The sequence below is a fragment of the Mastacembelus armatus genome, chromosome 16 (genome assembly GCF_900324485.2).
Source record: "Mastacembelus armatus chromosome 16, fMasArm1.2, whole genome shotgun sequence".
NCBI lineage: Eukaryota > Metazoa > Chordata > Actinopteri > Synbranchiformes > Mastacembelidae > Mastacembelus > Mastacembelus armatus.
In genome coordinates this window covers 6,988,132-7,009,007 of record NC_046648.1, presented here as the reverse complement: position 1 = coordinate 7,009,007, position 20,876 = coordinate 6,988,132, and the positions used below count along the sequence as shown (strand labels likewise).

General features: G+C 39.9%; 3 protein-coding genes across 3 annotated transcripts in view; 1 reads left to right on the top strand and 2 right to left on the bottom strand.

The window, feature by feature from the left end:
* The window catches only part of rspo2 (R-spondin 2), a 52,468-nt gene extending 47,473 nt beyond the window's left edge, over positions 1-4,995 (top strand). The window contains exon 6 of the mRNA XM_026293986.1: positions 4,235-4,995. Coding sequence (XP_026149771.1) covers positions 4,235-4,353 — 119 coding nt within the window. The 3' untranslated portion in view covers positions 4,354-4,995. The remainder of the gene's footprint in view (positions 1-4,234) is intronic.
* Positions 4,996-12,648: 7,653 nt separating this feature from the next.
* Positions 12,649-13,409, bottom strand: LOC113122478 (hepcidin-like). The gene is made up of 3 exons (XM_026293865.1): positions 13,277-13,409; positions 13,116-13,193; positions 12,649-12,949 (listed from the first exon to the last, which is right to left on the bottom strand). Exons 1-3 carry the CDS (start codon positions 13,382-13,384, stop codon positions 12,857-12,859), a joined length of 279 nt encoding a protein of 92 aa, XP_026149650.1. The 5' UTR covers positions 13,385-13,409; the 3' UTR covers positions 12,649-12,856.
* Positions 13,410-16,285: 2,876 nt separating this feature from the next.
* On the bottom strand, positions 16,286-17,093 carry LOC113122112 (hepcidin-like). Its single transcript, XM_026293118.1, has 3 exons — positions 16,912-17,093; positions 16,751-16,828; positions 16,286-16,584 (listed from the first exon to the last, which is right to left on the bottom strand). The coding sequence occupies exons 1-3, from the start codon at positions 16,996-16,998 to the stop codon at positions 16,492-16,494; spliced, it is 258 nt and encodes an 85-aa protein (XP_026148903.1). The 5' UTR covers positions 16,999-17,093; the 3' UTR covers positions 16,286-16,491.
* Positions 17,094-20,876: the final 3,783 nt, after the last annotated feature.

Sequence of the window (20,876 nt, the reverse complement as noted above, 5' to 3'; positions counted from 1 at the left end):
TTGCTGAGGAGGTGAGATTATGTTAGTTAGTCTGGGGAGTTTGAACTGAAAATTGAAGCACATTTATAATCTTGGTACTGAGAAGTATTCAGATTCACCTGAAACTGGTGCCTTAAAAAAAAATCTACTTGTCAATCAGTAAATCAGAAACAAAACAAATCCAACAGGATGTACAAATGTCGGGGACAGCTACAATGTGGAGCAGAGCTATCAGGGCTCTGGATATTGTACAGTATCTTTATAATATCCAGAATCTGGTCATTTCTAAGGGTACACTTTAAAAGCAATGACTGGAAAGCATCAGGGATCCAGCCTTAAAGACTTCCATAAGTGTTTTGTATATTCCATCTGTTGCATGGTAATTTGACTTGTATGCTGTCTTGACAGCTGTCGTCAACTTGCTACAGCCAAAGGGACAAGGAAAATGAAAAAGTGCTGGAAACAACTTCCATACAAAGACAAAGAGCACAAACTATAGAAGCAGTTGAGCTGAGAAACTGGGCTTAAAAGGTTTCAGGCTGGCTGGCAAACTCTGCAGCATAAAAACGTTGTAATGCATTTAGTTAATTCCTTTTTAGACATAATAATAATAATAAAAACATACCTCACTCTGCCTTTACACATTTATGCTTTTTGTGCATTTATAAATGCATGAAAAACATAGAATCTACAGTACCAACTGCCATAAAGCTGTTTTTGTCCATTATAATTAAAAAGATATGCTGCCATCTGCCATTGTATAAACAATTAATAATACATTTTTTAGATTTAATCTATGAAATGTAAACATACTTAAAGTTTAACCACAGCAGATCACACATATTCCAGTAAAAAAAAAAGAGCTGAGATGTCAGAAGTTTAACATTAGCTGTGGTTCTTCATCCTGACCAGTTTTACTGCCTCGATTAGTTAAGTGAATAATGTCAGTTCATCAAAGGGACATTTTTCATTTACTGATAGCTGCTAGAAAAAATACATTTTTTGTTTCTTTAACGTGTAAATACGTTTAACTTCAGCTGCTTGAGGTTATCACTTCATAGCTGTCTTTCTGTGACTGAGTGCTGTTAAGTTTGACGGGCGCCAATTGAGTTTCAGTTTTGAATAGTGACAAGGATATCACAAAGTCAGATGCAAGCCCAAGCTTTATTTTGACTGAGTATCTTAGTAGAGTCTTACAGAATTAAAAGAAGCATGAAAAGCATGGAAAATAGACGGAAAGATGTAATGTAATGTAATATGATTTTTTTAAGATGAAATGCAAAGCTTGAGAAAGTTGACATATACTTGAAAAATGAGAAGTCAGTGTACCTATGAAATCTGTCTGTATTTGCCTCTTCTGAACACAGAAGGTCAGTCTACATGTGCATCTGTTGAATCTGTTCCTCTCCAGCCGTTTTGTGTGTCTTTAAATGGGCTGCAAACACTGTAAGAGCAGAAAACTCTTTGGATTACAGATCTCCTGCCGAGTCCTGCTCTCGCCAGGAAAAGTACTTTTTAACTTCACTCTCACGTATTTATTTGTGTTTCAGGCAATTGCTGTAAATGCAGGCCTTTTCAGTTTAAATGCAGCTTTGCGTCCAAGGAATGGCCCACAGGGCTTTGCCCGTTACAGAGAGAGTTTAGTGCTGCACCATGCACTTTATTGCCGTCAAATGTAATTCATCTTGAGTTGATTGCACTGAAAGCCCTGTTTATCAGGCACCTAGCAACACTGTTTTGAATGAAAATGACCTCTTTAAAGAGCAATTAGGAAAAGGAACCTATAGGCCAAATGCTTTTCAGCCTCAGATTTACTTCAACAAACATCACTGTACTGTTAATCATACACACACGCACGCACACACGCATGCACGCACACGCACACACACACACACACACACACACACACACACACACACACACACACACACACACACACACATATATATAAAATCTAAAGTGGCATTAAATGAGCAAGTGTACAAAGTCCATTGGTAATATTTTTCAGTTGAAGGGTGTGAAATTTTGATGGAGTGATGTGAAACTTGTTTTCAAAGGGTGATTTTAAAGAGGAGGTGTGTGCAAGAAACTTTATTGCCATGGCTCAGTTTGGCAGCGTGAGTCAAAATAACAAGATTAGATTAATTGCAGGAAATAGCTCTGAAATTGTTTGATGTTTGCATGCATCTGTATTATTCATTGAGAGACCCTATTAGCAGAGCAATATCTTGCTTTGTCATGCGTGTCGACTTAAACGAGTGAATATTCTCAAATCTACCTCACACTGCGACCCTGAGAGTAGGTAATAGGTCTTTAGTAGGGGTGTTTAAAAGGCCACCACAATGCAAGCACATATGAGAAGGTAATTAGAAATAATGCCACATTTTACACACCATTACCTATTTTTCATGAGAAAAAAATCTTGAACAAGTGCAGTAATAAGACCCAGAATGAGGCAACGAAAACCTGCATTCGAGGCTTGTTTTTCTGTTGCGTCTTCCTGTTCTTCCCCCTTCAGCGAACCATAGCATGGCGTGTTTCTTTGTGCTCTACATCAGGATCCAGATAGCATCTCAGCATCCAAGCCTTACTCCACTTTTCCCCCCATTAGATTTTCTTTTCCCTTAAATTCCCTCACACTCACTCCCCCTCGTACACATACATTTCGCACACACACCTCGTTATCTTATTTGTGGCCTTGGCAGCCAGATTGTTGCTTTGTGGTTCGGTAGCCTGAGTTTTCTCTGTCACAGAGTGAGCCGTGGGTGGAGGACCTCCACCACACAAGCTTCCATGAGAGCAGGAACTCAGTTCCCAGCATGCCTTGCCCATCCCAGTGAAACCTGGGATGGATTAACCTCGGGCTAGGGGACCTTTCCAAATTGGAAAGACAGTTATGCAACTTCCCATACTTATCTCCCCTCTCTATTGCAGTGACACTATGTTGGGCTGAACAGACATTTGTTTGAAACCGAGGTTCAGTCTTGAGGGTTGGAGCAAATATCTCTAATGTCATTCAAACTGTATATCACTACTTATTTATATAATGCAACTTTTTTATTGGCAAAGGTTACATAACTTGTAAAGCATCACTGTCAAGGCTTTTTTATAGAAATTCCTATGAACCATCACCTATGAAACATTTCCACCTTTTTAAATCCAAAATCCTGAGTTCTTTAGCCTAAACAGGTTGACCTCCGGTAGTCTGGCAGCTAAGATTATGCATCATAAAATCAAAATCACTAAGAGTTGAGCTCACAGGTCATTAATCTGTTGCTTAAAAAGCACTCAACAATAACTGCCATCATTCGATCAGAGGTGGTTTTGTAAGACAGTTTGAGCAGATGATCAGGTACAAAAGAAAAACTGATCTGAGTCTGAACGAAACTTGAGTGTAGTGATTTGTAATACAGCTCTGCCCCTGGTGCACTTAAAGCAAATTTGCTTAGTACAGTGCCAAACAGTTGCCAGCACTCTCTTTAAAATAAGGCCAGGTCGATGAGGTTATGAGATGCACCTGGTTTTGTGAGTAGAAGACAGACCTGCATGGATCTGATTTCAAGCTAAATGGCTGATAAATGCTGACACTCCTGGATTCTTTACTCTTGTAGAGCATCTAGTCCAGACACCCTTTAAGGAGCTGACTATCAGCAGAACACATTTTTGTCACAAAAACAGATAAAATGAGCTTGGTGAGACTCCCCACACTCTTCCCCAAACCCATTTTGGCCAGAGTCCTAAAAATGTAGAATAGTTTGGAATACAGGCCTGTGCAAAGTTTGCTGTAAACTGGTTGGTTAGTGATAATTACATGAAGCACAATTTAAGTACGATTATTCATCATGTAAGCAGAATGAATATATTAAAACTAAAGCTAAATTTTAGTACAGAGAACCTGTTTAAGACAGGATCTTACAATCAGGCAAAAATGCCAGAGTGACCTCAGGGCATCATTTCAGTGTTTCATTTGTTTTGATGGTAAAACCTACATATTTACCATATTGCAGTTAATCAGATTAGCACAAAATAACTCTCACCATTGGGGCCTGAGGGTAGATGGCCACGTCCCTTGGCTAGTAATCCACCACTGATCCTCATTTAACAATTGCAACAATACAGACCATGTTTCACTAAAAACAGGGACTTTAGCAGGAGGTTGTCTGAAACACAGGAAGGTTGTTAGCTGGTTTGTTTAACAGCTGAGAGTAGTCCTGATTAAGGGGATAAAGATTTGTTTTTTTCTCTATATCTCCAGGTGGTTCGGGAAAGCATCGATCCAAAGAACCAAAGAAGAAGCAGAATAAGCAGAGGCTGCGGTTTCGGGCCCAGAACCAACACAGCGACCACTTGGCCTCTGCACGCTCCAGCCAGTGAGGACTGAAACTACCAATTGAACAAAGAACCAACGCAAAGCTGCTAACCGCTGCTGCACCTATATTCTGACGATCACAAACCCCGCCACCTCCCCACCTGACTCCCAGACCTCCCCACCCATGCCCGCCAGGACACAGCCATGACTCACAAATCCAAAAACATATGTCTAACACACAATATGAGTATCAACACACTAAACACATGCTTTATTCCTCTGCCTCCTGCTGCTTCTCCCCCCCTGCTACACTGACCAGCCAGGTGACTCTGTTCCCCCCAGCCCCACCCCTTGCCTTGCCTTGTGGACCTTCACAGTTGACATTACCGAACTCATTTCCTGTCATTTACAATGTCATTAACCAGGGTGATGGAAAATGGAGGGGCAACCAGAGACTGTGGAGGCGGGAGAGCCGGATAGAGGGAGGTGGACAGGAGAGGTAGTGAGGGAGCTGGCAAGCTAAACTGCTCACAAAAGCGGGAGGGGTTGAACCAGGGAGGATGAAAAAATGGCAGATGTAGAGGCAGAAGAGATTTGGCTTAAGCAAATGATGCTGATGGACAAGAAAACGGCATCTTGAACCGAAAGAGACTGTTTTTTGTTCTTATATTTATGTCAAAGCTATCCTCACCTTCCCTCTAAATGGAGTTGGAGTGTTTTCATGTGTGGCCTTTATGTTCTGTACATTTTTGAGTGTATTATTAAAGAAATTACCATGCATAGATGCAAAGTATTTTATTCTCAGCACAAACTGTTTACGTTCAGACTGCTTTATGCTCTAACTGTATAGTGTGGATAAAAAAAGAAGAAATTTAGTTGTTCAACTAGCATGGCAACAGACTCGTGTACATAGTTTATCTAATTATAAAAGCTTATTACTGTATTTTCAGTATTGACTCATTCACCGTTCTAAATGTTTTAGAGATAAAAAGGTTGTAATACCAAGCTACAGATTAAAATGACAAAAACAAATAAATAGCCGCCACATAGCTATTTCATTTATATGATATATATTTGATTTATTTATTAATGCTGTTTTGTACTTTTTTTGTTCAGTGAGAATTTTTGCCTCATACTGTTACTCTTATATGCTAAAATATTCTTTGAGTCCCTTATAACAGTGCATATCTTTAATGTGGAAAAGGGTCTTGTCTGGTGTCACGCTGAGTGTTGTATTACCTTCATTTGACCTCATCTACTGATTTTAATGTTTTGAAGAAGAAAAAGACAAATAAAACTATGCTTTCACATATTCTAGGTTTAATAATTAGGATCCAGCAAATGTATGGTCATAGGACTGCATATGTGTACATTGTTTTATTAAAATACATTTCATGTGACTGTATGATGAAGCCTTTCATTATTGTCTAATGGCTATAGTAAATGTGGCTAATCTCCAAAACTGTTGTTTCTTTGTCTTACTTTGGTGTGCAGTTATGTGATTTCAAAAACATTTGTGAAATCCATCATGTCACACTGCGTGACACAAAATCCGCCTCCAGCCAAAGGATTGGATATGGTCGATTGGGCCTTAACAGCATGACGGCACAGTCAAGGGTTTGTAATTCACTATGACATAAATGCTACAAAACCAGCGCATGCCAGTGGTGGCTTATTCATTTCCAACTTCATACTGTAATGCACTAACAACATGTATTTGGTGGTGGCGGCACTACACACTTGTATCCTTCTCCAAACATCAAATAAACACATAGAAAACTGTACTGTAGGATAGATGTGCCTGCTATATGGGCAAAGATTTTTTTTTTATTGCAAGTTACGGATTATTTAGTCTCATACATACACTGTATAATGACTTGTCTTGAAGAAAAAAAAATCTGTCAGACAGCTTATGGATGTACAGTAGAAAATGAATCATATTGTGCTACATATATTTCATCCTGCGACAGAGCTGAAATCACATATGACATTTCCATAGGGAGGCTGTCAGCGTTGAAGTATTCCCTCTTTGTGAGCTCCATGCCCATCTTGAGATTTAACACATGGCTGTTTTGAGTCCGTGAACATCTTTCAAATTTTAACACCTACACGGTGCCATTTGCACTGTGGAGCCCCAATACTGCCAAAATCTAGTAAAAGGCTTTCAGTAATTCAAAAACTAAATACATTATAAATAAGCTACATAACTAAACCTTCCATCATTAAACATCACCAGCCACCATTGTCCATATACACTGAATAGTGCTGTAGCATCACTGCATAAACCATATTCTGTATATTTAGCTGGACAGAATGACAGCCCCTCAAAATGCGATGATTAATATCAAACATGTCTGACATTTAGGATTTTAAGTCGGGATGATGACGGCTATGATCACGTCAATATTTTCACAATAGTCAATAAAAAACAAGTCAACGAGAAGACGGAAGTGACGAACATTTTGAAATGGCAACCCCAGAAACCTGTAGTAAGTAACTACCCGTTGGACTTCAGAGATGGAGGAGCAACCTGTTGAGATCTGGCAACAACATGACTGTCTATTTAATGTTTCACCAAAGCTGCACCACAACCGTAGCGATAAGGAGAAGAGCTGGGTATCAGGTGAGTATACAAACAATAAGTATTGACACAACAAGTTGTCGCGCTACAGAGACTATTTTGTTTACATCCGCTTTTCCGCGTCCTCTCTAGATCACGTGAGGCGCACCTTCTGGCACGACAATCTTACCAACATCTTGTGTGTGTGTGTTGCGCCGCGATTTTCAAATCTTGTAGTGTGAGCGTGTTTAAGATTTGAGGGAAGATAATCTGCAAAGATTCTCCTTATGTGTGTGCTGCACCTAGATTTCCTGATCGGTTAGGATTTTTAAAATCCTGTAGTATGAGCCTGCCTAAGACATCGGAGTATTAATATTAATATTAATAACATAATACATGATTAATAATGAATAATTTATTGGTTACACTAAACCTTGTGATGGGCTGGTGACCTCCTCCCTTTCACCCAAAGAGAGCTGGGATAGGCTCCAGCAGATCCCTGTGATCCTAAATAGGAATAAGAGGGTATAGATAATGGAAGAATGGTCACACTAATACTAATACTGTTTCTATTATATCATCGTGTACTATTATGAAGGACTATTACTTGCTTTGGAATATTATTATTATTATTATTGGTCAGTGTTTTGAGTCATTTAGCACTGTAAAGATTCATCTTCTTATAATCCTCAGAATTGCACAATTTAGGCCAATAAACTTGCTTCATGTAGCCAGCTGGGTCCAAGAGTGAATGAAGCAAAGCAAAAATGACTTAAAGAGAATGAAATAAGGCATAAATGTAGCAAGTTGTTTTGAAAGACATCTGCTGCTGGTTACAAGTTAATGAACGATTCACAGATGTCATCCCCTGGGCCAGACTATCACTGCTCCAGACTGTGGGATTAAACCTAAAGGTTTACAGAGAGGAACTGCACTGAAGTGGATTCATTAAGTAAGAGACCACCACCACTGAAGTACACACTTCTGTGTCTACAGGGGGAAAAGGTACCAACGAGGTACAAAGAAAATAAGTTGAGTCTGTTTATTTCCCTTCACCTTATCACTCCATTCATTCTGCTGTGAGAACCAGGACACTGATGGTATTCTCTGTGTTGTTGAGTGAGTTAGCAGTCATCCACACATCAGAGGGAACGGTCCTCCCTGTGTAAACCACTTCTGTAAACTGTGTGTTCTTTATGTGTGCATGCATGTCTGCGTGTGTATGTGTGTGTTTTTTAATGTTTGTGCTGAATGTGGTTAGGTGGCTGAGACGGAAGCTCCCTTTTAATCTGACTGAGAGGATTTTCATTAGTTCTGTTGGGTCCTATTATTAAAGCCTGCTTCAAAGGCACAACAAGTGAAACCACCAACAGGAAATTAACCAGCGGGCTCTACACTGTATGGATCAGTGATAGCAATCTGTCCCTTCAAAGTAGTTTTTATGGAGAGTAAGTACATCCATTGTACACATTGTATTTACCTCACAAGACATTAAAACAATAAGATTAGGGGTGCAGAGATCTCTGCTCTACATTCTCACTGCTGTGAGCGTGCAGTTGTGGCACATGTGACACATTCGTTCCAATGCAGATGGCAGAAATGGAAGTTATGACATTGGTGGGGCAAATAATATTGCCTAGGATAATAAATGTTGTAATAATTTGCTGTATTTAATAACTGTATAATGAGCCATAACTTGTCCTTTGAGTAGAGGGAAATCTGGAATCATTAATCTTCATATGGGTTAGCCATGGAATTTGGCACAGCCAAAACAGCAACAGTTAGGAACATAGTGGCATCAGAGGACAAGCAGATCTTAATATTATGAACAACTTTGCCATATGTCAGCCATCTTAATGTGTACAAACCCGCTAAATCTTGGCATTAATGGGTGACTTTTATTATTAAACTAATTGAAACAGTGCAATCCAAAGTCAATTCTCAATGCAGCTCTTGGCTTCACTTGAAGTTGCTAGGTAACAAGTTAATCCCCAAAATAAATATGTTCTTTAATAAAAGCTAATTGTCTGTGACAATCATTTGCTTTCCTGCAAGAACATTTAAAACAGGAAACTGTAAAAAGGTTGTGAGCTGTAGTAGAACTACACTTCTAAATATGATGAAGCTCCTCCACAGCTGCCTCACCTGCTGGACAGGAAGGGGAAAAGATTAATATTCTTAACACTCACCTTGTGCATATGGTTCACCTTGCTGTTTCATTGTTTTTATTCTTTCCTGTTGAAATGGGGGGATGTTTCTGTGGTTAGGCTTCATAACAGCAGGTGCAGCAGTGGGAGGTTTTTTTGTCCTATGGGTGCTATAAGTATTTTTTGGACTACCTAAGCCCCACATCACTCTGAAATACCTGGCTTTTTCTTCTACACTGGGGTCCAAACAAAACACAAAGCCATTGTCCCTGTCCACATGAGGGAAGTAAAGAGAGCAGTTCTGTCCTTTCACTCAGGATGTGACACACAAAGGCTTTATGACCTGAACTGAATCATACTGCGCACCTTTAACACTTTCCAGACTGGGCAAATATTACATATTATGGGTGCTCCGAGAGCCATGGGCACAACCATTATATTCGGCTTGAGAGCCATTTGGTTAAGGAGAAATCCACCAGAATTCCTATTTTCCCCCTTCTGACTCTCTGGCAGACCTGCTCCATTCATTCATTTTTATATGTGCCTAGTAGCTATGTTACTACCGGTTTCAAGGGAGAATTAATCAAAAACAGGTCTTATTAAAGTATACTAAGACCAGTAGAATTGGATATAATGTGGTTACTAAGGGCCCAGAAGGGTTGTATCTGAGCCATAGCTGACACTTGTGGCTTTTAGGAGTGGATATATTCTGTAGTGGCACTAGCACTTGAGCCAAGTGTTGCACTGTGGGTAAGCAGATTTTAAGTGGGTATGAGTACAGCAGGGGGTAAAGTGTGTTCCCATTGTCCATAAATGTTATTCCCTCCCCCTCCCGCCTTCATTCAGGTTTGGATTATGCAGTGCCATGGTTCAGGAGCCCCCTTAGCCTCCAAGTGGAGGGTCTGTGAAAGAAATATTCATATGTACAACCAGGCATTATGCCTCTTATAAGAAGCCAGGTTGATAGTTCCCCCCAAGGCACTGGTGAGTAGGTGGAAATGGAGCTGTTACAGAAGGGCGTTGTACCTCAGTCTCGCTTGCTGGGCTGGACTCAGTGCAACACAGTCATCATCTTTTAGCACAGCAGATTTTATTGGGCAGTGTGTGGGTTGTAGCAATGTGTTTAATCAACTCAGCTGTAGGGGAGGTCTTGACCTAATGTCTGTTGTTCCAAGCCTTTTTTTTTGTGTGTATGTGTCTCTTTTTGTGTGTGTGTGTGTGTGTGTGTGTGTATGTGTGTGTGCGTGTGTGTGTGAGGGTGTGTGTGTGTTTGTGTGTGTGTGTGTGTGTGTGTGTGTGTGTGTACATGTATGAATGGCTCCCAGCCTTTACTATGAAGTGTGACCTGTGGTGGAGCCTCTGATTCACACTCTACTCTCTGCTGTTGCTGGTTAAATGTGATTAACTGTAGAAAGTGATGACTAATCTGTTGGTTAAGCGTCTGAAACAATTTCAGTCAAATGACTTATTACTGTATGTACAGTAATCTGATCCTCTGGATCCAGACAAGAGGAACGTTAACAGAAAGCAGTTCCAAAGTTCTGCTCCACACTGTGCGACCTCTATTTAAAAATGTATTAGGATATATCATTTGCTTTGTAGAAATGAGTCTGTGGATATTTTGTATTTTAATAACTACAGTTATCTTACAGAGGTAACTAATATGGTTTGATAAATAATCTCAGTCATAGCATAATCTAATTTTGTGCGGTCAATCATACAGTGTTAGATTCGACATTAAAAGGAAAGTTCAGTTCCATCATTAATTTATAGCCATATTAGCATTGTGGCTCTAGGAATAAATACCAGTGTCGGTGTGTTAGTCTGTCACTGCTTTGGCCCTGCTTTGTGTCTGTTAGCCCAACAGCTACAGACACACAGCTCTAAAATTTATGTTCATTCATGGTTCCCAGAGCATGATGCATACAGATGTACAGTTGGCCTGACTTTTCCTCGAGTGGAATCACCTGTTGTTCACTGCAGTTCCAAATTTTGTGCATCTCAATAAAGATCTAAAGGAAATGCATTTGTCTCTGAATGGCTCCCATTCAAGGAGAGTCTAATCAAATGATCAAAAACAGTAACATCCTGTGAATTGCTCAGCTTACCAGTCAAGCACTTTGCTTTGTACAATTGGAAATGCTAGGTTAAAGATTTATACAGCTAGTTCACTGATAAGCAGGCCCCTAATTGGTGCCTGCCTTGCTGCTTTGTGTTTCGTTTGTGTGTGAGTATGAGTCAGATTAAATAAACCACATGGTGTGTGTGTGTGTGTGTGTGTGTGTGTGTGTGTGAGAGAGAGAGAGAGAGAGAGGGAGGGAAAGGGGAGGGAGGGGGTGAGAGAGAGAGAGAGTGAGAGAGAGAGAGAGGAAGCTGAACAGAACCCCCTGCTCTCATTTACTATCTCCTTGTGTGGTTTGGCAGCAGCTCTGTTGGTATGGGGGCGTACAACGGGCATCCGTCTGGGCACGAGGCATGCCTTGCACGATTCTAAGCCCCCCACAAGGCAGCATGAGGGTGGGTTCAGAGCAGAAGTCTGCCAGGCTCCAGACTGGTAGTGTGTGTATGTGAATGTGAGCAAATGGGTCTGTTTTTGCATGTGCACATCTGCACGTCTGTTTGTATGAGGGTTATTAAATCCTAATCAGGTAGGCTTAAATAGCAACCACAGGTTTGCCATTGTTCATTGTATCACTTGCAATATTTTGACCTCACTGTATGTATGTGTCACTCTTCCTAACATATCACACAGTCCATCTGAGTCTGTGTGTTCCCTAATCATTTAACACCAACCATTTATTTGACCTTCCATTATAATTTCATTACAATTGTGAGGTAAAATCCAGCCATGCTGAAAGTATGCATACCACCATGGCCAGATGCCATACCACCCGGAACTGTGCTGGATAATAAGGCAAGTACAGCAGAAATGAGCTGAGACTAGTTCAGCCTTGGACAACAGACCACTCTTAACAAATACTCACTTCCTAACACTGCAGTATTTTGGCCTGCATGGTGATTGATATGTGTCAGAGTGCTGTGTACTGAACATACACAGTTGGAGACGTCTTACATAATTTGTTTATTTTGTAATGATTGCGTATTAATGGTTAGCCCTGTTGCCTCATTGTAAGAAGGTTTTGGGTGTGTATTCTGTTCGACCCTCTGATCTTTCTGTGTGGAGTTTGCATGTTGTCCCTGTGCCTCTGTGGGTTTTCTCTGGTTATTCTAGTTTCCTTCCCACAGTCCAAAGACTTGCAGGTTGGGGTTAAGCTATTTGGTGACTCTAAATGGCCTTTAGGTGAATGTGAGTGTTTGTGTGTGTCAGCCCTGTGATAGACTGGTGATCTGTGCAGAGTGTACCCCACCTCTCACCCAATGTCAACCGGGATTGGCTCCAGCCACCCCTCAACCCTGAATGTGCCAGGATAAGCATTAGAGTAAGAATTACCCTTGAGGGATTAATAAAGTTTATCTTATGTTAGATGATGGATGGATTGATTTGTTAGCAGGTTTTGTTTGTTTTTATGCTTTTCAACTGTTCTTAGTGGTTTGGTTAAAGTTGTAGTGTTTAAAGTTGTAAAATTTTTCATTGTATTTTATTCATTTTGTCTGTATGCGAAATGGCAAAGAAGGGCTAAATGACCAAAAAATGTCAATATAATAATTAAATCAATTTTTAATCATACATGTTGGTTGCAGAAATACCACATACAATATTTTGCAAAATAAATGGTCAATATATGATACAGTGACATCACTGAGCACACAATGACCAAATCCAATCATGTGTTGAAAATGTTATAGGTCAAAGTGGATTGAGAAAAATAACAATTTAGTTTTTGTTTTGAGCAGAAATCTTCAGAATCTGCAGCAGAATCCACAAAACACCCTCTGGCAGCAGTTGCAGCAAAACTCACACTCGATGGCACGCTTCTTTCTGACATACGGCATCTGCGGAAAAAACAACAGGCATCAGCATGGTGTTCATCTGCAGCATTATCACTCACTCTTTATTCTCTCTTCTTTCTCTTCTTCTGTGGACAAAACATCAGAAAATTTGTAGGCAAATAGAATCAACCTACAGATGAGCTCAGTTCATTGAGTTCACAGCACGTACCATCCATGAGTCCACTGACATCTCTTCATGTGATGCATCTGGATTGCCATTGATCATTAGCTCCTTCAGCTCTTGCACCTGTCAATGTTTACAGTGTGAGCCACATTTTAGTATTAAAACAAAATTATTGCGGATGAGTTCATTAAATGCCGAGTTCTTACTTCAGTGACTGGGACAGCAGAGCTCTCCTCAATCCAAATAAAGGTGAACACAAGGGCCACTGCAACTGCAACGCTGAAAATCTTCATCTTTGGAGGCTTTGAGTTCATTTTTCTATCAAGGTCTTTTGGTGAGTCACTGGTGCCTTGTGTTCTGTCTGAAGGTTCAGTTTGCCATATGTGCATGTATTTATACACGTTCTGCACGTATTTGTGCACTTGGCCACTGTTGCCTTGTTGCAGTACCTGTCTCCAGAAATGGACTTGCATTGCTCTCTCTGTGATACCTGGAATGAGAGTGGGATATTCCAAAAGTACATAATAGGACTTCAGTGTATTCCCACAGTATTTCTTGGAAAATCATCTGGTACACAGGAGTTAATTACATTACATTTACTATTGTTAAAACAAACTGCCTTAAACTTATGCCTTTCTGTCTGTCCTTCCAAAATAATTAAGAATAATCCCCCAATCGGTAGCTATAAAAATGAAATAAGGCTATAATATGTTCAACCCTATGCTGCTGATGACGTTAAACTCAGGGGTCATTATGAGTTGCCTTGTGCAATAACAGAAATCCCAACCTTTTTCTGTTTAACTGACATCTCTGCCAACCACTGTGTTTGCTCTCAGAATCAACAAACAGGAATGGCACAGTTTGTGTTGGAATCTATCCAGTTACGCTTTAGATAATCATAACTTCACCCAATTTAAAGGTTTACCTCATATTTTAACTACTATTTGAACCAGCACAGTTGCATTTGTCATGATGAAAATATGTCATCTCATTTTATAATAATGTTGTCCTTTTAATGCTTTGATTTGGCATGAAGTCCCAAATCCTAGCTGTGATGGAAGTATTGTCTTGTAAATAGAGTAGTCAGAGTGAAGTGCTGCTGCACTTGAAATTAAAGCATCTGTCCCAGCACAGGCTCATGTAGCTGTTTGCGCCCTTACATTAGCCACCAGCTGACTGTGCATGTAATATTTCTCAAAGAGAAGCTGCCTTCGTCGAGGACTGCCATTCTCATATTGGACAGCAGGAGCAAGGTGGAGTAGTTTCAGGTCGAAGTCACTAAACTGTCTGGAAGTGTGTAGTGGTGTTGGTCTGATAGCAGCATGCCACTTCACTGCACCAAGCTTACATTGATGTTAGTTTATTTAAAGATAGCAGTAATCCGAACATGTATTTTTAGCTAATGTCTGGGAATATGCACATTATGATTTTAGATCTATTTAGCCTAAAAAATCACAATGATCATCTCGATTGTCATCAGTCAAGGATATGGTTATGAAATCATATATTTGAGGTTTTATATGTGCCCATAATTTTGACTATTTTGTAGAAATGTGTTATGATGTTCACATGAAACTGATGATCACTCACGGGGACAGTGACTATAAAAACATAGTAGTTACATGTACCTACTGCAGACACAATTTAAAGCACCTAACGATTTTCAGTCAAACAAAAAACTGTACTCCCCAGGTCAACATCAATGAAATGTTAAGTAATTAGAGATCCTTTTAAGTTTATTTAATGTAATTCTTAATTCTTACTCAGCACCAGTCTTCTGTCAGTGGGTCAATGTTGTGGTGTTCTCCACAGGTGATTCTCCAAACGTGTTCTGTTGGATTACTTGTTGGATATTTGATCAGCTCATGGTTTTCACCTTGGTTTTCACCTTTCACCTCTTTATTTAAAAAAAGCACAACGTTTTGTTGTTATTATGATGGTATACCACTAAAACTAGACCCTTTACAGATTTGAATGATATACTTCTTTTATCTGTACGATCAGAATTGACGGAGTAATTTAAGTTTGTTTCGGCCTTATCAGAAAAAGATGCGTCAAAACGCGCCGGCGCGTTCGTCGACCCCAGAGGGTTAAAAGTACTTTTTGATTTGTGTGTTATTTTTGTGTTTGAGTTTGGAAGTGTCATTCCAGGTATATCATTTATTCAAAGTGCAGTCTATAGATTTCATCTCCCCCACATTTATTTAACCCCATATCATCTCACTCCCACCTCCAATGTTTCATTGTCGTTTTTTACTGTAAGGTTGCATGAATAGTGAGCTGTATCACTGCCAGCACTGGTAATACTGTTCTTCTGTCTAACTATTCCATATAGGTCAAAGCTGTTTGTTTTTAATTACCAGTATAGATAAAATGAAAATACCATAACCGGTACAATCCAGCCATGCTGAAAGTATGCATACCACCATGGCCAGATGCCATACCACCCGGAACTGTGCTGGATAATAAGGCAAGTACAGCAGAAATGAGCTGAGACTAGTTCAGCCTTGGACAACAAACCACTCTTAACAAATACTCACTTCCTAACACTGCAGTATTTTGGCCTGCATGGTGATTGATATGTGTCAGAGTGCTGTGTACTGAACATACACAGTTGGAGACGTCTTACATAATTTGTTTTTTTTGTAATGATTGCGTATTAATGGTTAGCCCTGTTGCCTCATTGTAAGAAGGTTTTGGGTGTGTATTCTGTTCGACCCTCTGATCTTTCTGTGTGGAGTTTGCATGTTGTCCCTGTGCCTCTGTGGGTTTTCTCTGGTTATTCTAGTTTCCTTCCCACAGTCCAAAGACTTGCAGGTTGGGGTTAAGCTATTTGGTGACTCTAAATGGCCTTTAGGTGAATGTGAGTGTTTGTGTGTGTCAGCCCTGTGATAGACTCGTGATCTGTGCAGAGTGTACCCCACCTCTCACCCAATGTCAACCGGGATTGGCTCCAGCCACCCCTCAACCCTGAATGTGCCAGGATAAGCATTAGAGTAAGAATTACCCTTGAGGGATTAATAAAGTTTATCTTATGTTAGATAATGGATGGATGGATTGATTTGTTAGCAGGTTTTGTTTGTTTTTATGCTTTTCAACTGTTCTTAGTGGTTTGGTTAAAGTTGTAGTGTTTAAAGTTGTAAAATTTTTCATTGTATTTTATTCATTTTGTCTGTATGCGAAATGGCAAAGAAGGGCTAAATGACCAAAAAATGTCAATATAATAATTAAATCAATTTTTAATCATACATGTTGGTTGCAGAAATACCACATACAATATTTTGCAAAATAAATGGTCAATATATGATACAGTGACATCACTGAGCACACAATGACCAAATCCAATCATGTGTTGAAAATGTCATATGTCAAAGTGGATTGAGAAAAATAACAATTTAGTTTTTGTTTTGAGCAGAAATCTTCAGAATCTGCAGCACAATCCACAGACCCCCCTCTGGCAGCAGTTGCAGCAAAACTTACACTTGATGGCACGCTTCTTTCTGACATACGGCATCTGCGGAAAAAACAACAGGCATCAGCATGGTGTTCATCTGCAGCATTATCACTCACTCTTTATTCTCTCTTCTTTCTCTTCTTCTGTGGACAAAACATCAGAAAATTTGTAGGCAAATAGAATCAACCTACAGATGAGCTCAGTTCATTGAGTTCACAGCACGTACCATCCATGAGTCCACTGACATCTCTTCATGTGATGCATCTGGATTGCCATTGACCATTAGCTCCTCCAGCTCTTGCACCTGTCAATGTTTACAGTGTGAGCCACATTTTAGTATTAAAACAAAATTATTGCGGATGAGTTCATTAAATGCCGAGTTCTTACTTCAGTGACTGGGACAGCAGAGCTCTCCTCAATCCAAATAAAGGTGAACACAAGGGCCACTGCAACTGCAACGCTGAAAATCTTCATCTTTGGAGGCTTTGAGTTGATTTTTCTATCAAGGTCTTTTGGTGAGTCACTGGCGCCTTGTGTTCTGTCTGAAGGTTCAGTTTGCCATATGTGCATGTATTTATACACGTTCTGCACGTATTTGTGCACTTGGCCACTGTTGCCTTGTTGCAGTACCTGTCTCCAGGAATGGACTTGCATTGCTCTCTCTGTGATACCTGGAATGAGAGTGGGATATTCCAAAAGTACATAATAGGACTTCAGTGTATTCCCACAGTATTTCTTGGAAAATCATCTGGTACACAGGAGTTAATTACATTACATTTACTATTGTTAAAACAAACTGCCTTAAACTTATGCCTTTCTGTCTGTCCTTCCAAAATAATTGAGAATAATCCCCCAATCAGTAGCTATAAAAATGAAATAAGGCTATAATATGTTCAACTTTGAATAATTTATTCAAAATGCGGTCTACAGATTTCATCTCCCCCAAGCTTATTTAACCCCATATCATCTCACTCCCACCTCATTGTAATTTTTTACTGTAAGGTTGCATGAATAGTGAGCTGTATCACTGCCAGCACTGGTAATACTGTTCTTCTGTCTAACTATTCCATATAGGTCAAAGCTGTTTGTTTTTAATTACCAGTATAGATAAAATCAAATACCATAACCTTTTCCTTGAAAACTATTGTAAGATGATACATTTTTTCTGAGTTTTTGCTCCCTGGCACCAAGTAAGACTAGTCCGAAAACACCATCAAAGAAAATCTGTTGCAGTATTGTAATAGATAGAGCAAACATTGAAGGCACTAGTCCCAGATTTCTTTTATTAATCTTCCTCCTCTTTCGTTATGTATTCATTCACAGCATGACATTTTGACACAGTTCAGGGAACTTTGCCAAAGTATGTGTAACACAGGAAGTAAATCCAAAGAGAGGCCATTGTAATTAGTCCAATAAATGTTTTCACTTGAATGCATTAGAAACAAAGTGGGGTTTATTACGCACACATGGGTTTTATTGTGAGAGTTTGTAAGGGGATGATGCCTTATGCATAAAGTCAAAGGCCACTGCTTTTCTGTAGCAATGAAACAATTTAACTGGAGCCTATGTACTAACAAAACGTGTTAAATTTCCTAATATGAGGATGCAGTAAATGTATCAGTGGACTGCTTTCAGTTCCTTTTATCCTATTCCATTAACTCTGATAGAAGATATAAATAACAGATACACTGCAAAGGCATACTGGTTTCAATTATTTTAATTATCTGTTAAGTAACATGGGTGCTTATAGGACTTTCATTAAAACAGCTACTGTTCTGAAGCACTGATGCTTTCTAGATGCCTCCATGAAACTGCCCAGTCAGCCTGTTTAAGTAGGATTATAGAGTTTCTATAGATGTTATAGAGGTTTAATACAATACAGTAGGCTGCCATGCTCATTAGTGAACAGGCAGTGGGCTACTCACAGTATATATTTTATGCAGACACACACTCCTGATGGCACAGCTGTAATTGGCTGGGGCCACCAGTCAGGGCCCTGTGATAGATGTGGCTTTGCAGAGGGTGTCGGGGGTGCTGGAGGGGGCAGAAAGGGGGTCAGGCGCATTCACCACTGGGTGTCGGCCAGCCCAGATTGTTGCCACATGAATGACTTGTGCACTTGTGATTAAGAAAATAGAGGGATGGAGACGCAAAAGATGGTTTTGAAGTAATCTGTATAGGTAGGGGCACTAAGTAGATGGGTAAACATAGGATAAACATGAGTTCATGAAGTGGGGTTAACTGGGTGTATGACAGTATGACATCGATGAATGATATTAGAGGCCATTTGCATTGTGGTCACCATGTGGTAAAACCTACAAAGCGTCCAATCAAAGAGCTTCCATTGGCCTCTAATTTTCTATGTCTGTGTCCTGTATTTGTTAATTAAGCCATAAGATATAGCCAGCCACTCTAAAAAGTTCTTTTTTTTCAATCTTTTTTTGCTTCCTGGGAGGCGATATATTTAGCAGTCTTGTGTGGGCTGGCGGGCTGGTTGTTTTGAGGTAACAGAGCTGTCTATTGCGGCCTGCTCGTTCGCAGCCTGTCATGCCTGTAAAAATGTTTGTGAAGTGAAAAAGCCAGAAAACTGTGGTCTTGTGCCCAAAAAGGGTCTTCAGTCACTCTCAGTGCCTAATGACAGAGGAACACATTCAGGACGCACTCAGCGACAGTACTGTGGAAGTTGGTCTACTGTGAAGTTGCTCGGCCTCTAAGAAGAAAACTAACTTTTTTATTCTTTATCAAGCCTTAGAGCAGACAGTAAACATCTGCTGTAGAAGGAACTTATTTGTGCCTAACCCATCTTCTGTCCAGATCTCATTAAACGTACCTAGACACAATTAGAATCTTCATTTGCCTGGAAAGTTAATTAACCCATATAAATTTCAAGGCAGGCCCATAAAGACCAACATTCGTATGGCTATAATACGTTGGAAATGCTTAGTCTGCCACCCAGGAGTATTTAGTAAGCAAAATGGTGTTTTCACTACTGCATCTTGTGCCCCTTTCCAAATTCTTTACACCCACCATTTATTCCAAGCAGGCGGTCAAAATGAGGCACACTGGAAATCACTCCTGTTTTATCCATGTCGCTTTACACCAAGCTCTTATAACGTAACGTGGCAAGCATTACATGATGAGGGACTAATGATATATTTTCTCAGCTGGAACGTGGGAATTGCACCGCGGACCCAAAACAGTGTCGAGTCTCAGTAAATTAGCGTGCCGCTAAGTGAAAAGTGAACAGCTTGCCAGAACTGTGCTGGCTCAGGAGCCATAGGGAACCCACTATACCACACAGTGGGAGGGAGAGCCACAGGAGATATTGAATCTATAGGGAAAGGAAGCCCACTGTCAGCGAGAACTCAGTGCGAGTCTTGAAAAACCCAGACTTCACCCTCTGACAGCTCGGAAATATCCATTTTAATAAGGGGGAAAAGTGGATTTGGCCAGACACCGTCGTTCCTCCCATGGAAACTCATCTGTCCTGGTGTGAGGCGACACCCTCAGTGACTTTTAACTAAAGGGTTGAGGGTAGCAGACTTCTAGAGCAGTAGGCTCCACACAATGCATCTGCAATTTTGTCCTTTGGTTTCTTTGAAAATTAATTCACTTCAAATCCACTTTCTACTTTGCTTTTCTGACTACTCCAAATTTATACTGTTTCATTAAATATATTTTACATTTTCTCATGTCTCTGCTTTAAGTGAAACATCATTTTCTGTTTTCATATCAGCACCAAATTCTTTATGGGAATGTACACTACTCTGATTACTTGTTAAGTTGCTCTGTATAAGGCCTTCAGCCAACTGCCTGCGCTGCCTATCTTTCTCAGTTGGCTGAAGAAAGTGACAATGAAATACTGGGAGAACGACATTTGCGACAAAGATTCAGGAATTAGCTCCAAGGCCACTAAGCCACCAGAATAACCATAAATACTCTATGATGGTGAAATAGTGAAGCTCCCAAGCCCATGCAATTTTGAGCTTGCTGGAAATGACCTACCTATCAATCATTATCTTTTGTAAAGTGTGTTATACAGTCTTGCATTACGCAGGTATTTCCCTGGCTGCGTCATCTGATTAAAAGCAAACACAAAATGTTTAGCTAAATAGAGCTAATAACAGCCTGCAGATTGTATGTACTGTTGCTCTGAATGCATTCAGTAAAGCAAAATATTTGGTACAAATAATGGCATCTTTGCTGCTTCTTTAATCTGTTCCTTCTAAATATTCATTCAATTAGGAAGTACTCATAAAGGCTTGAACTCTACATTGGTTAACTCAAATTTAAATGTTTAGGAGAACCACATTAGCTTTTTATAATTTTGATTATAATGGGGTCTTATTTAA

Bases quoted from the DNA above. Each gene is read 5' to 3' on its own strand.
- LOC113122112 (XM_026293118.1), bottom strand. From the start codon at position 16,998: ATGAAGATTTTCAGCGTTGCAGTTGCAGTGGCCCTTGTGTTCACCTTT. The intron at 16,829-16,911 runs GTAAGAACTCGG...AAACATTGACAG, and splicing joins CTGCTGTCCCAGTCACTGAA to GTGCAAGAGCTGGAGGAGCT. The intron at 16,585-16,750 runs GTACGTGCTGTG...TTTTTTCCGCAG, and splicing joins TGTCAGTGGACTCATGGATG to ATGCCGTATGTCAGAAAGAA.
- LOC113122478 (XM_026293865.1), bottom strand. From the start codon at position 13,384: ATGAACTCAAAGCCTCCAAAGATGAAGATTTTCAGCGTTGCAGTTGCA. The intron at 13,194-13,276 runs GTAAGAACTCGG...AAACATTGACAG, and splicing joins CTGCTGTCCCAGTCACTGAA to GTGCAAGAGCTGAAGGAGCT. The intron at 12,950-13,115 runs GTACGTGCTGTG...TTTTTTCCGCAG, and splicing joins TGTCAGTGGACTCATGGATG to ATGCCGTATGTCAGAAAGAA.